This window comes from Oncorhynchus keta, chromosome 4, assembly GCF_023373465.1.
Source record: "Oncorhynchus keta strain PuntledgeMale-10-30-2019 chromosome 4, Oket_V2, whole genome shotgun sequence".
Lineage (NCBI taxonomy): Eukaryota > Metazoa > Chordata > Actinopteri > Salmoniformes > Salmonidae > Oncorhynchus > Oncorhynchus keta.
This window is the reverse complement of record NC_068424.1, coordinates 30147119-30162740: the sequence shown is the minus strand read 5'-3', so window position 1 is coordinate 30162740 and position 15622 is coordinate 30147119. Positions and strand designations below refer to the sequence as shown.

The following is a 15622-nucleotide window of genomic DNA, read 5'->3' as shown; positions in this document are numbered from 1 at the left end:
CACCTTCATACACTACTGGGCTAAATAGTCTTTAGGTTTGGTGAGCGGTATAACACTTACATTTTTTTGCCAATAAGCTGACTGTTAAGTCAGAAGGGAGTAACACTTCCAGCAGTCCTCGCATGAGCAATATGTCCTTTTGAGATGGCAGACAAGTGAGTTATTGTTGACCGTGTCTAAACAGGTGACGTGCATGCTGTAATGCTAACCTACAACCTCAGCGCTAGCTAGCTACTGCAGAAAGAAACTCTTTCACCCCCCCACCAAACCCTGGCCTGACATCCATTTCGCCCCCCAGTGCAATCCTCTCCCCCCTGCCCAGAGGGAGGAGACCGAGAGACTGTCAAGTGACCTATTCAGTGTTCTGAACCACCCCCACACCATGGAGAAACAGCTCCCCCTCCCTCTCCCTGTTGGTCTGTGGCCAGGTGGACAGAACCCACCCTGCTAGGGCATTCTGAATCTGCACTCCCTTCCATGAGACACGTGTGTAGAGAATTCCATCCCAAATCCAGGGAGGCCCGGGTAGGGGTGGAGGTTTACTGACTTTAATGTGGGGAGGCAGATTTCAGGCTTCAGTACAAACTGTACATTGCCTCAGGTCACAGCTATAGAGGCAACCAGGAAGAATAGACTTCAGAGCTATATGATTGGAGGAACATCAACCACTTGAATCTACACCCTCTTAATAGCTTGTCCTTGGCTCGCAAACCCTCAGTCCTGACTTGCAAAGCATGCATCACTATTGTCATTGTTGAGGCTGCAGTTCTCAAAGACAAACCGTTTTTATTTTGTCTTCCTAATTGAAACCCCACAGTAATGAAGCTGTGTTTCAAACAAACCTTGAACTGCACAAAAGATAGATGGCAAAGGAAATTGCTAGGTCTGGGATTCCACAATAACATAAGAAACGAGTCAGAATGTGACATCTGCCTTTAATAACCGTAGAAATTTTTTAAAAACAGACCACATTTTTGAGGGAATGAAACAAACTACACTCTACAGGTTTGACATACTGAGCAAACTAAGTGTAAATTGAAAGACACATAAGACACTTAATTATCTTTAATTCCAGTATTAGCATCATAAATCAGTACAGTCATGAAGGAAGACATATAGCTCATAGTGATTTTCTCAAGGCAAAACAAAACATTGGAAACATCAGACATAGGGCTGGGCAAAATGGCAAATATCTTATGATATTTCTGCATTTTCTGCACTCATTTGTTATCATTTACACACTGCCACGTGGGGCTGCATGATATGGGCAAAAAATATAGTCCTAATTAATTGGTGAACTGTTGGAATCATGGAAATAGAATGATTATTCTAATTCTATAGTTGGAATATGGTGGACAGTACTTTCAATACATTGTTGTTTGACATGACAATGAATGAAAAGGCCAGGGAGGAATTATTGTGACATGGTAGGAACCAAAGTGTTGGTCAGTGTTTCTCAGTGGACCCTAATGTTACATTACATGTTTTCTCTTACGTCATGTAGTTAGCTATCACTAGCTAACATATTCATGCTTCTCCATCTCTGATTTAGAAGATACTTTTGCATAAACAACATGCTGAACTAGGCCTACACCAGTACTGGTATCAGGTTTTATTAGCTAGCTACGTTTTCTCTGAGTACATTTAGCTAGCTTGCTAGTCAGCAAACTAGCAATTAGCCCAAACACTATTTAGCATCTATCAAAAGACAAATGACTAGTTTGCAGACTGTAATATACAAAAAATCATGTAATTATAGAACTTTTGTGGATTTATATTAAGCAAAGTGGAAATCACTAACATCGTAACATCTGACCATGCAGACAAAGTGAACGGCACAGCATTGACAGCCAACAGTGATGGGGGCAGGGAAGCACATGGGGAAGTGGCATGCAGGAGAAGAGAGACAACTCAAGTAGCAAACGGAGTAAACTATAAAAACTGACATTACACGAGCCAGAGTGACGTATCACAAATACCGTTATAGAAGATAAAGTATAAACACAAACTGGTCCGTGCATCAATAAAAGTACATAGTAAAATACAGTATACTGCCCAGCCCTAAATAGACATCAATGCTGTTCATTGTTCATTCATCACCTCCCAATAGAGCCTCTCCTTGGACTACCATTGGTGTGAAAGCACAGTTCTGTTCGCCTGCACACACAGTTAGCAGGAATACAGGTTGTAACATTGCTCCTCAGTCTTCGCAGGCCTGAGATTGCACATGGGTCCTTATTCCTTGGTCCTTCGGGATCCGTCTGAAGATTAAGCATCCCATAACATGCCTTGTCTAAAAGTCGAGGCAGTGTGGTTGAGGTTCATAATGTCAATAGATGGTAGACCTACAGTATGGTGCATTTCCACTGTCAGGCACTGCACCAGTGTTAGGCCCATAGATGTTGTCTTCTGAGGCCTGGTCCAGAAAAGTCTAGCGTGACACCAGTGCTGCAGTGGAAGAGCACCACTAGACCACCTAGGTGCTGTTGGCCTGTTCCTGCTCAAACAGGGCCATGGCCAGGTGGGATCGCGAGGCCAGGCCCTCCAGGTTACTGAGCACACAGCGGTGGTAGATGTCCTCACTGAAGCGCGGGTTGCACGCCCGCCGCACATACTTCTGCACTAGCGCTGGCTCCACCGCCCGGAACACGTGCAAGCCCGAGTAGCGCACAAAGATCTCGTACACGTCCATGCTCTCCAGCAGCTCATCGTTGTCTAGGATGTCGGCGGCCATCTTGGTGCGCGCCGCCATGTAGTCGGCGTTGTAGAAGCAGGCCTCTTCGAAGACGTGGCGGTCGAAGCGTCCATCACGCAGCGCCTCGGCGGTGAAGGAGGAGGCGGCTGAGGGCTGCTGGTCGCGGTACACGATAGCCGGGCTGAATTCCTGGAAGTGGATGGGGAAGAACACCTGCCAGTTGCTGATGGCGTTCATGCGGCAGCGATTGAGGAAGTCAGCGTTGACCTCGGTCCACACCGAGGCCAGGAAGAAGAGCGTATCCACCGGGTGCTTCTTGGAGATGATGTCCATCAGCTTGACTTGCGACGGCACCTCCGTCTTCACGCTGATCCAGGGGATCTTCACGTCACCGTAGCGCTTCTCCACCTCGCCAATCATGGCCTTGATGCCGGCGAACACGTCAGCCTGACTGATCCGTTGGGCGTCGAAGGGGTCGTAGACAAACAGGAAGGTGAGCAGGACGTTGTCATGCGTGTCCAGAGTGTTCATCACGTACATGTCCAGGAAGTTGCTCACATAGTCCTGCTCGTTGGCCGTGACTGGCAGGATAACCTGCACCCGGGTGGCCTCCGTCACGTAGGGCATGGGGATGATCTCGATGGTGCTGAGAGGGCGGAGCAGGCTGACCCGCTTGGCAATGACCTGGTTGTGACCCTTCTGGGTGAAAGCCTCCAGGGCCAGGTCCAGCACGTACTCCATGCCTCGAGTGGGGTCGAAGCGCCGGTAGCCGTTGAGCAGATGCCGTTTCCTGAAGCGCAGCTGGGGCTGATAACGCTCGTTGAGGCGCTCCACGGCCGTCTCCAGCACGGCGCTCACGTCGGCCCGGTCTGCGCCACGCAGCTCACACTTGGGGGAGCTGTCAGGGCACGAGTAAATGTGTTCCTCTGTGAAGTACTCCCAGTTTATGACCTCGAATCGCGTTTTGGGCCTGAAAGGGGGGTTGACCCCGATGGGCCAGGTGGCCCCAGCCTTCCCCTCTGGTGTCAGCTCACTCAGGTTGTTGATCTGGACCTGGTCAAGAGACAAGAAGACACAACCATGATGAGACAACATATCATAAGCATCTATTAAAATATATTTTTCTTCAGTATTAGGATATTCATGAACAATGTAAAAGGTAGTCCTTTTAAGGCTTAACTTTAATGGTATGACTTACACCTTGGTCAGCGTTTCTCAAAGCTTATTATAAGGTTATTACAAACAATAGTGTACAAAACATGTTCCATGACATTACATTACATTTAAGTCATTTAGCAGACGCTCTTATCCAGAGCGACTTACAAATTGGTACATTCACCTTATGACATCCAGTGGAACAGCCACTTTACAATAGTGCATCTAAATCTTTTAAGGGGAGGGGGGGGGTGAGAAGGATTACTTTATCCTATCCTAGGTATTCCTTAAAGAGGTGGGGTTTCAGGTGTCTCCAGAAGGTGGTGATTGACTCCGCTGTCCTGGCGTCGTGGGGGAGTTTGTTCCACCATTGGGGGGCCAGAGCAGCGAACAGTTTTGACTGGGCTGAGCGGGAACTGTACTTCCTCAGTGGTAGGGAGGCGAGCAGGCCAGAGGTGGATGAACGCAGTGCCCTTGTTTGGGTGTAGGGCCTGATCAGAGCCTGGAGGTACTGAGGTGCCGTTCCCCTCACAGCTCCGTATGACAGACTGACTAGGTGAATGCAGGTGAAAGCTATGATCCCTTACTGATATCACTTGTTAAATCCACTTCAGTCCATGTAGATAAAGGGGAGGAAACAGGTTAAAGAAGGATTTTGAAGCCTTGAGACAATTGAGACATGGATTGTGTATGTGTGCCATTCAATGGGTGAATGGGCAGGACAAAATATTTAAGTGCCTTTGAAAGGGCTATCGTGGTAGGTGCCAGGCGCACAGGTTTGAGTGTGTCATGAATTGCAAGGCTGCTGGGTTTTTCACGCTCAATTCCCGCGTGTATCAAGAATGGTCCACCACCCAAAGAACATCCAGCCAATTTGACACAACTGTAGGAAGCATTGGAGTCAACATTGGCCAGCATCCCTGTGGAACGCTTTCGACACCTTGTAGAGTTCCTATCCCAATGAATTGAGGCTGTTCTGAGGGTAAAAAGGGGGTTAGGGGTGGGTGCAACTGAATATTAGGAAGGTCATCCTAATATGTTGTATTTATGTACTGTATGGCGTATATGGTATTAGGGAATCATGTGAAGTCTGTTGTATATTGTAGGCTATTTTCTGTGGAGGACTTTGTGTGACTTGATACTTGTAAAACTGACTTTGCTTAATGAATAGATAAATCAAGTTTTAGTGAATAAATAAAGTTAAATAGATACATTTTTATTGAATTCAATTACAAAGGTGAAACTTAAACTGACAGATTGTTTACAAAATGACAAATTTCACCTCGAAATGTTTACCTCGAAACCGGTACCCCCACACATTGACTCTCGACCGGTACCCCCACACATTGACTCTCGACCGGTACCCCCACACATTGACTCTCGACCGGTACCCCCACACATTGACTCTCGACCGGTACCCCCTGTATATAGCCCTTCTATTGTTATTTTACTGCTGCTCTTTAATTATTTGTTATTTTTTATCTCTTACTTTCTTTTGGTATTTTCTTCAAACTGCGTTGTTGGTTAGGGGCTTGTAGGTAAGCATTTCACTGTAAGGTCTACCTACATCTGTTGTATTCGGCAAATGTGACAAATACAATTTGATTTGAGATAGGAATTTCTGCCTAGGTGTAGATTTGTGGAAATTGGTGCGGTATGTACAAAAATGTTACATTTGCACGCTGGACCAGTAAACCAGTCAAACCAACACCAGTGACAACTCACCAAATAGCCTGAAGCATAGAGAGAGCATATCTAATCCCATTAAACAACACCAACCTGCAGCTGCTGTATCTGTAGGTAGGTCCAGTCCAGTTCGATCTGGCTGAAGCGTTTGTGCAGGCGGTACATGAGGCTGGGTTCTGACACAGGGTGGACAGTGAAGGCATTCTTAAACTGGGCTCTGTCCTCTCGCTCTGGGTCTGCATTCTTCCCCAGCTCAAAGTAGCGATACGTCATCTCCTGTAGGTCACATGCAAATAGTGGGGAGAGAAATGTTAGCCATCTCGCAGGTGAGACAACTGATGGGTGTGGTCAAAGTACTGTAAATCATGATGACATATCAGCATTGGATTCATTGATAAAATAGACAGCTTATCATTGCAAACTCTATTGAAAAACTCTATAAACATGTTTTATAACGATGTCTCAGCTGTGAGTTTACCTGGTGCACCTCTACACAGCTCAGACCCAGGTAGTCGATGATGCAGCGGCCCAGCCACTCGTCAGGCCTCACGCTCAGGATGTCATTGCGGCAGGTGTCCAGGTGGGGCTGCAGACGGGCCAGCAAGCTCCGGGAGAGCAGGTAGCCGTAACCCCCGTGGCAGTACCTGGCCCTCTCCTCCCCACCGATGAACTCCTCAGCCCGGCCCATGTAGAGGTCCTGACCGGCGCTGAGGTGGCCCACAAGCTCGGCTAGCCTCTCGGCCTGCATGTAGGTGTCGTCCTGGGCCAGGAAGAACCAGTCGTAGTCCAAGCCGTAGTGCTGGTGCAAGTGGCGCACCGTCTCGTACATCAGCCACACGGGCCGGTCGTCGCCGTGGGCCACCACCGCCATGCCGTGGGGGACCTTGGGGCTGCGCAGGCCCGTGAAGAAGAAGGTGCGATGGAAATGGTGGGCTACGGTGCGGTTCACCGCCACGGCCAGCGTGTTAAGAGTGGCCCGCGAGGTCAGCACACCCACCAGGAGGCGTTCTCGGATTCCCAGTTCAGTGTGGATGTAGCGCGTCCTGATCAGAAGAGAGTGGCGTTCAGAGGGACTTTCACTGTTTCAAATCAAACACCCAATACTGGGCGGAGCTGAGCGATTTATTTTATTACATAGATGGAATAAGGAACAGCCATATCTTACTGAGTATTTTTTTAAATGCTCAACTCCATTACTATGCAATTACTTGTCTAATGCACTATGTAACAATAATATGCTCATACATAGGTGTTACTACAATGCTATTAATTCTACAAGAAATGTACCTGTTTTAAGTCAAAATGGATAAAAACAAAAAATGTCATGGTAAATATAAGTTGTGAATGCACTTAGTGCCTATTCTTGTCCAGATGGCTAGGTACTGGAAGAGAATGTCATTGAGTTCATTGTTTGTTGAATTTCAGAGTCTAGACTTAACTCTCACCATCTGTAAGAAGTAAGGGTTTTAGGCTACGACCAAAGGAGATCATAGTCATATACAATAGGCATCACAATTCTTCAGTAAGGCCTTTCATAAAAGACGCGTCAATGAAATTTGATCATTCTGAGTCATTCTGTCCCATGACTGTACTTTGAAAACATTCTAAGATCATTAAAATGGTGGGCTCTTCAGACACTCCAGGCTAACTGGTTAATTACAGTAAATCCCAGCCAATAATCAGCTTTAAGAGGCGATTCGGAGAGACGCGAGACAGTAGGATTATTAAACCGTATGGGCTTTTTAAACAAATCTTTATAAAGCGGTGAAAGGTCAGCAGTGGTCTGTCTAATAGCATTGAAGGTGTATTTCTCTTCTTTGGGGGACCATTTCATATAGCCTACATTTGTATAGCCTAAGAAATGGTGTTTTCTGTTCCCTAAAAGTGTAGGGCCTACATATTCTACTGCGTATCCACCCTAGAGTGGTTTAGATCCCATATGAAGGGAGGACAGCTTAAGCCTATTAAATGGGTGAACAAACATCAAAAATCCCTGGGAATCAGACAGTGGCCTACAAAGGCCTTCATTTTGGAACAAATTGTGATGCATCTGTAGCGAGCGTCATGATTTGCCTCATTTACATATCAATTAAGAATTTGGCAATGTGGGTGAGTTGCATAAGTGTTAGTTAGCAGGAAATACGACCCAAATGCCTCGCACTGGGGTGCATATTTTCTGAACACAGTTATAAAAGAGCATGTCATAAAAGAGATCCAACAGCTCTGCATATATTTTTGAGACACATTGAAGCAGTGCCTTCCATTTGCAAACTGTCTCTGAAATCTAATGGTATGATAGGATGTGGTATTCCTCTGTGCATCCATCCCAAAATGCTCACCTGAGGACCTTCTTGTGTGGTTTGTTGGGGTCCTTGTGGTATGGTACGATGCGGGGCTGGAAGTCCTCATTCCCAGGACCACCTCTCTGGTCCTCTGGGGGGTCTCCCCTATTGCTGCCCAGGAAGAGACCCCCATTGCCCAGTTCATCTCCACACGAGTCATCTGTGTCTCCCTGGGTCCAGGAGACCATCAGCAGGCTCAGGCTGCATCCTAAAGAGAGCCCCAGGATAAGGGGAAGAGCAGGCCTGAACACGGCCAGGAAGGAGGAGAGACGCATAGCGAAGCGGTGGACTTGGCTGTTGTCAATAAAGTGTTATGTGACGTTCCTCTGAGGTTTTCTATATAATGATTTGCAGAATGCTGTTCCAAAACCATGTAATGACCCTCTTGGTGAAGTGCCAACCACTTTCAAGTTAGATTCAGTAAAGTGTGATATACTTCTTTGGCACAATCCTGGCTGTTTTTATTGGTGACTATTGCACCATGGATTAGATGGCTTACTACATCCTTATCAGTGCCATTTGAAGATAAGGTCATTAGCTACAAGGCCATTACTAGAGAATAACTGGACAGTGGACAGACAGTTTTATTGACTGACACTCTTCAGCAGTCAATACCTACTGTACTAACAATGGGCTACTATCCCATAATAAACGACCTAGCTAGTTAGTTAGCTAGCTGGCTAACCAATAACAAATTGCAATGGGCTTGCTATTACTTTCTTAATTAGCTAGCTAACTGACTGGCTAATAATGTCCTAATTAGTCACATACAGTGAAACTATTGTAGTTAGTTAGCTAGTTCCAAACAAACCAGGGATTTACAACGTTGAATTCATATTTTAGATATCCTGACAAAACAACATTCATGCATCGGTATCAGCTAACGGTGTTGGTCCTCCCTCCTTCCGTCTCTCCCCAAAACAAAGGATGTTCTCCTCTCAATTTTTGTTGATTCAGTCGCAGTTATCGATGTTGTCTGTAAGTTGTCGGAGATCAATCACATTCCATGTCTGAGTTATGCACGGAAACACATCATTATGCCTTTTCGTCAGACGATGGCTAGCTACATTAGCCAGGTAGCTTACCATGTCGACCTTTTTTCCTTAACATCAGCAACTTCCTCAAAGTGAGTCATTCAACGCCTCCACGAAAAGCATCTCTGTCAAATCTTCATGAATTCATAAAAACAACTACTGGTCCGAGAGAAACCTTGTGGAACGCGTGCGGTGCACTGGAATATGCATTTTGGTCTCATCTGCAAATCTTGCTTCTAATTCTGCATACATCTGATGATGTGATTCAGTGCGCTCCACTCCACTGCTTCCCCAGCGTAATATTCTGGCAGACACGTCATCAGACGTCTGAAGAGGGGATCTCTGTGATGAGATGAAGGGCCTTTCAAGTTATACTTACTTCGTCAATCAATACCAGACCAGAGAATATTTGGAATGCTTCATTCTATTGTATAAATGTTATTGCATTCAAGTTAATGCATGCATCCAGAACAGTTGTGAGAAAAACTTTAGGGGGAAACTAATCATACCAACCGGACGGCAAGTAGCCTAGTGGTTAGAGCATTGGGCCAGTAACTGAAAGGTTGCTGGCTCGAGTCCCTGAGCTGACACGGTAAAGATATGTTGTTCTGCCCCTGAAAACAACGCAGTTAATCCCGCTGCTCCCCGGTAGGCAATCATTCTAAATAAGAATTTGTTCTTAACTGACTTGCCTAGCTAAATAAAGGTCCAATTTTAAAATAGCAGTGAGCTTTTGTGAGATAACTTTGATGACAGTCAGTATTATACATTTTAGCCACAGAACATCTGTTATCAGCTATAATGATAGGGTGTGCAAAATGTTTGGATCACAATTTAGAATGCTTTACTGCAATTACATTAGTTTGTAGCTAATTACATAGTAATTACCCAATTGAGGCGGGGTCAGCACTAGCCCCGCTAGAAGGAAAGGCGGGGTATGTGATTCAAACCTAGTACATATACAGTGATTTGCATAGTGGCCTATAGAATGGGTGTAGTAAAAGGCCATCAACACTCCGTATTATTCAGTTCCCCATGAAACACCATATATAGATTATGCATTTGCTATTAAACACAATAAAATCGTCATTTTTCCAAATTAAGTCTATTTTCAATAAGTCACCTTGCGATGTTTTGAAATGCGGGCTTTTATTTTGAAGGTTTGTTCAATAATATAGAAAGTTACGTCATCGTTAGTGTCGCTAGCAGAATAGTATCAAATAGTTCAGTGACAGCTAGCCTGCCGAAACTCGTGTGACTGTCATCAAGGTAAGAAAGTCAGACACTGAAGAATAAAATATATTGTCGTGACTCGCACATTTCGCGCGAAAAAGAGCCAGTTGAGTTGCAACAACGCGAGTTAGGCTAGCCACGTTGCTGCTAGTTTGCGCAACTCAGTCAGTAGCGAGCTAGCTATATATGTCAGCTATTGATTGCAATTTCACTTAGTTTCATTTGTCTGATATTCATGGTACCCGATGAGTTAGTTAGATTCGCCAGCTACCATGTCATAAGCAACCTTATAGCTTGCTGCGCTAGTGCAACCGGCTAGGCCATGCCTAGCCACCACCATCAGTGCGTTTTTACGTGAACTGCGACATAGCGGATTAAACTCAACGATTTACGATATGGAGTTGTACCACGACTAATGTGGGCGGACTGGAGCTCGACGTCACTTAAAACGCAATTGTTCTGTGTAATTGCGGGTTGTCATTAGTTACCACAGCCATAAAGTCAAAATGGTCTATATCGTAGAAAAACGTGAAAACTAGCCTTTTGGTATTGTTAATATAAGGTTAGCAGTGTGGTTTAGAATCAGATTCAAGAAGATACATTTTATAAATAGGCGTTTAGCCATAATTGACTTTGTGGCTGTGGTAACAAGGCACGACTACTTGTGGGCTATTCTTTGGGTGCTGAAATCAGTAGTTATTTTTATAAAAACGTAATTTTATGTGACATCGGAGCACCAGTACGCCCACACTGGTCACTTGTCAACTCCATCGTAAATCCCGGAGTTGAGTTTAGTCAGCGACTGCAACATGTGAGCTGCTGTAATAGAGCTCACCAGCATGTAGTTCTAAAAACCAGAAATTAGTTACCGCTGGTTCACTCAATTATTCCTATGGGAATAATACATGGGGGAAAGAATAGGGTTTTGGGATAAACTCCGAAAATAAGGTCTGGTGTTAACACACATTTTTGATATTTTATACGTTTTGTTCTATGAGATATCAGTACTTTAAACATGACCTTTATCTCGTTCCGTTACTGGGAGCTTAAGGAACGTTTCACAAGACAAGATGGAGGTATTTTATTAGGATCACCATTAGCTGTTGCAAAACTAGCAGCTACTGTTCCTGGGGTCCACACAAAACATGAAACCTGACATAACACATATCAATAGACAAGAACAGCACTACATAAATGTAGGGAGTGTTGTCTCGTCATGGATCGCATTTATTTTGGGAGGTCGTAAAATATGTCCTTTTCATTCGACAGAAAAAACGATTGCTTCAGTAGATAATAAAACATGTTTGTTTACTTTTTCCTCAACTTGTTTCTATAACATTCTAGCAAGTCAATGTAACTTACAGAGCAGCTAGCTCGCTTAGAACTAGGCTGTTTGCTAGCGACCCCCTTATTATACTAAAAAATGAACGTCAGTGAACTGAAACGGTAAGCAACAGTCTTAACAGCCTATCTGTATTTTGAACATATTAAAATAGTACTTATAGGAATGGGTACTTGTTTACAAGTTGCTAACTATCCCATAAACCCATCGACGGAAACCACATGTTTTCATCGTCAGTGGTTTGGTAACTTATTCGACGGACTCTGGCCGGACTGAAGAAGACGCAGAGTTTTAAAAAATTCAAACGGAGCGGTTGTTTTTATTTAACTAGGCAAGTCAGTTAAGAACAAATTCATATTTATAATGACGGCCTACCGGGGAACAGTGGGCCTTGTTCAGGGGCAGAACTAAATATGATTTACCTTGTCACCTCTAGGATTCGATCCAACAACCTTTCGGTAACTGTCGCAATGCTCGAACCACTAAGCTACCTGCCGTCCCTGGGTATTAAATGCATGCCTCCTAAATCTAGATAAAGGAACTCTAATTTCAACGTCACGTCAACACATTGCTGCTCTGTTTCTTGCCATTCACTAACGTCCACAGCAAAGTACTCGGCAGTCCATTTCTGTTGCTCTCTTCTTGTTTTGGATGTTGGTGTCCGGGGTTCAGACGGAGCAATGCCGTCAGATCTTGCCAAGAAGAAGGCAGCGAAGAAGAAGGAAGCTGCGAAGTCCCGCCAGGCGGGTACCAAGAAAACGGATGAGTTTAATGGGGAGAACGACCAGCCAGAGAGCCAGAAAAATGGAGCAGACAGCAATGGTGAGAGGAGTGAAAATGCACTGAAGAGTTATCAATTATATAATCCGTTTTGGATATATATATTATATATATTTTGGAATATATCTTTCAGCACTATTCCAATGGCTTCCATTAACCAAGGGGTCTGACAGCTTTAACCCTCACGCTAACACTCTACTCGGGCTTAATATAGTCAACCAGACTATTGTGATTGACAGGGGTGGCTAGCCTGACAAAGGAGCTGGATGAGTTTGAGCTGAAGAAGCTGGATGCGCGGGCGGTGACAGGGGTGCTGGCGTCCCACCCCAACAGCACCGACGTGCACATAGCCAGCCTGTCGCTCACCTTCCACGGTCAGGAGCTGCTGACCGACACCAGCCTAGAGCTCAACTCGGGACGGCGTTACGGCCTCCTCGGCCTGAACGGCACAGGTAGGTAGTACCACCATAAATCGTCGCATAGGGGCCACAACCTCAATGATTTTCACTGACACATTTCTCATTTGTAGAAGGTCTGGCATAAAAAAATAGATTTTCAAAGTATTTTTATTTATTTAGAGGCAACAGAGTTAGGCCATCATCTGTGTGAAAGTGTTTTTTCCACTGTGTTCTTTTCTTTGGCCTGACCTGACACATTTCTCTCTCTTCATTAAGTATTATTTGAACACCATTTGCATGTTACCATTGCAGCTTAAGTAGATCTTAAATGTGGATGTGTACATTGTATTTGAAACCCGCTGCTAACGTATGGCGTTTCCCCCTGCCAGGAAAGTCCATGTTGTTATCAGCCATCGGCCATCGTGAGATCCCCATCCCCGAGCACATAGACATCTACCACCTGACCAGGGAAATGGCCCCCAGTGACAAGACGGCCCTGCAGTGTGTGATGGAGGTGGACGAGGAGAGGATCCAGCTGGAGAAGGAGGCAGAGCGGCTGGCAGCCGAGGACTGTGAGTGACACACATACTATACTGTATCTACAGACCCCCATATTTTGTTACGTTACAGCTTTATTCTAGAATGGATTAAATATTTATTTTTTCCCTCAATCTACACACAATGCCCCATAATACAAAGCAAAAACAGGTTTTTAGAAATGTTTTCAACTTTATTAAAAATAAAAAACAGATACCTTCTTTACATAAGTATTCGGACACTTTGCTATGAGACTAGAAATTGAGCTCCGATGTATCCAGCTTCTGTGGTAAATTTAATTGATTGGACATGATTTGGAAAGGCACACACCTGTCTATATAAGGTCTCACAGTTGACAGTGCATGTCAGCGCAAAAACCAAGCAATGAGGTTGAAGAAATTGCCCGTAGAGCTTCGAGTCAGGTTTGTGTCGAGGCACAAAGATGTGGGGAAGTGTACCAAAAAATGTCTGCAGCGTTGTAGGTCCCCAAGAACACAGTGGCCTCCATCATTCTTAAATGGAAGAAGTTTGGAACCACTAAGAGACTCTTCCTAGAGTTGGCTGCCGGGTCAAACTGAGCAATCGAGGGAGAAGGGCCTTGGTCAGGGAGGTGACCAAGAACCCGATGGTCACTCTGACAGAGCTCTAGAGTTCCTCTGTGGAGATGGTTGTCCTTCTGGAAGGTTCTCCCATCTTTGCAGCACTCCACCAATCAGGCCTTCATGGTAGAGTGGCCAGACTGAAGCCATTCCTCAGTAAAAGGCACATGACAGACCGCTTGGAGATTGCCAAAAGGTCTGATGAAGCCAAGATCGAACTCTTTGGCCTGCATGCCAAGCGACACGTCTGGAGGAAACCTGGCACCATCCCTACAGTGAAGCATGGTGGTGGCAGCATCTTGCTGTGGAGATGTTTTTCAGGGGCAGGGACTGGGAGTCTAGTCAGTATCAAGGGAAAGATGAACAGAGCAAAGTACAGAGAGATCCTTGATGAAGATTCACCTTCCAACAGGACAACAACCCTAAGCACACAGCCAAGACAACGCAGGAGTGGCTTCGGGACAAGTCTCTGAATGTCCTTGAGTGGCCCAGCCAGAGCCTGAACATGAACCCGATCTAACATCTCTGGAGAGACCTGAAAATAGCTGTGCAGGGACGCTCCCCAACCTGACAGCTTGAGAGGATCTGCAGAGAAGAACGAGAGGAACTCCCCAAATACAGATGTGCCAAGCTTGTAGCATCATACCCAAGAAGACTCAAGGCTGTAATCACTGCCAAAGGTGCTTCAACAAAGTATTGAGTAAAGGGTTTGAATACTTATGTAAATGTGATTAGTTTAAAATAAAATGATAACATTTCTAAAAAATCTCTTTGCTTTGACATTATGGGGTATTGTGTGTAGATTGAGAGAAGAAAAAAATAAATTTTAGAATAAGGCTGTAACGTAACAAAATGTGGAAAAACTCTAGGGGTCTGAATACTTTCCGAATGCAATGTATTTTACAAAGCACCTCCACCTGATAGTTCCATTTTAATGATGAAAGGTAACTGGGGCATGGTTCGAAACCACCTAGTTGTATATTCTCCCGGAAACAACCAGGTGCACAATTAGTTATCTATTCATAAACAATGTAGCTGAAAATGTTTGCCTCCACCATCCCTCTGTAGCTGAGTGTGAGAAGCTGATGGAGCTGTATGAGCGTCTGGAAGAGCTGGATGCAGACAAGGCGGAGGTGCGAGCCTCCAGGATCCTCCACGGCCTAGGCTTCAGCGCCGCCATGCAGCAGAAGAAGCTCAAGGACTTCAGCGGAGGCTGGAGGATGCGTGTGGCTCTGGCCAGGTGGGAAAGCGAACATGATGCTTTACGATTAATGAACTGTACTGCAAGTTGAGTTGGTCTCTACGCCTTCTCAACATCCCTTAACAAATTGACAGTGTTGGTTTTGTCGGTGATGATATTCTGGCTCCCTCTACTGAAAGCTGTGAGGATACTGCCATCGTTACCCAATTTATTGCTGAGATAGAGCCAACACACCAAAAATATAAAGCCTTTTCCTGAGCCAATGCAAGTATTAGGAAGTAGTGTCAGATTGTTATGCAATGAAGTAGACAGGTTTCATTACTAATGGCAGATGCCTGGACATGACCTAGTCATCAATTTTCTTACCCAGTCAGATCTCAGATTACCTTCAGTTACATTGCAATAATATGAGTAGAACATGTCTGGAATAAATGCTTTTATCCCTCTTCATTCTCCTAGAGCTCTGTTCATCAAGCCCTTCATGTTGCTGCTGGACGAGCCCACCAACCACCTGGACCTAGATGCCTGTGTATGGCTGGAGGAGGAGCTCGCATCGTGAGTGTGCTTCATCTGTCAATGTCAATCAGTTTAGTAGTCACGTGCATTTGAGATGTGCTGAA

General features: G+C 45.1%; 2 protein-coding genes and 1 non-coding gene across 4 annotated transcripts in view; 2 read left to right on the top strand and 1 right to left on the bottom strand.

Annotated features, from left to right (window-relative positions):
* Nucleotides 1-1050: 1050 nt before the first annotated feature.
* Nucleotides 1051-9882, bottom strand: chpf2 (chondroitin polymerizing factor 2). Its single transcript, XM_035759307.2, has 5 exons — nucleotides 8964-9882; nucleotides 7876-8121; nucleotides 6015-6579; nucleotides 5630-5812; nucleotides 1051-3748 (listed from the first exon to the last, which is right to left on the bottom strand). Exons 1-5 carry the CDS (start codon nucleotides 9011-9013, stop codon nucleotides 2477-2479), a joined length of 2316 nt encoding a protein of 771 aa, XP_035615200.1. The 5' UTR covers nucleotides 9014-9882; the 3' UTR covers nucleotides 1051-2476.
* A 169-nt stretch (nucleotides 9883-10051) lies between these two features.
* LOC118373227 (ATP-binding cassette sub-family F member 2) overlaps nucleotides 10052-15622 on the top strand; it is a 10958-nt gene continuing 5387 nt past the window's right edge. The window contains exons 1-6 of one of the 2 annotated variants that reach the window (XM_035759317.2): nucleotides 10052-10181; nucleotides 12160-12309; nucleotides 12507-12719; nucleotides 13055-13237; nucleotides 14870-15041; nucleotides 15462-15557. In XM_035759317.2, coding sequence (XP_035615210.1) covers nucleotides 12168-12309; nucleotides 12507-12719; nucleotides 13055-13237; nucleotides 14870-15041; nucleotides 15462-15557 — 806 coding nt within the window. In that variant the 5' untranslated portion in view covers nucleotides 10052-10181; nucleotides 12160-12167. Of the gene's footprint in view, nucleotides 10182-12159; nucleotides 12310-12481; nucleotides 12720-13054; nucleotides 13238-14869; nucleotides 15042-15461; nucleotides 15558-15622 lie in introns of those variants that run through there. The other variant, XM_052505428.1, reaches the window with a different exon arrangement.
* Nucleotides 15144-15226, top strand: LOC118384101 (small nucleolar RNA SNORD100). Its single transcript, XR_004825803.1, has one exon. It is a non-coding gene; the product is annotated as a small nucleolar RNA SNORD100 (small nucleolar RNA).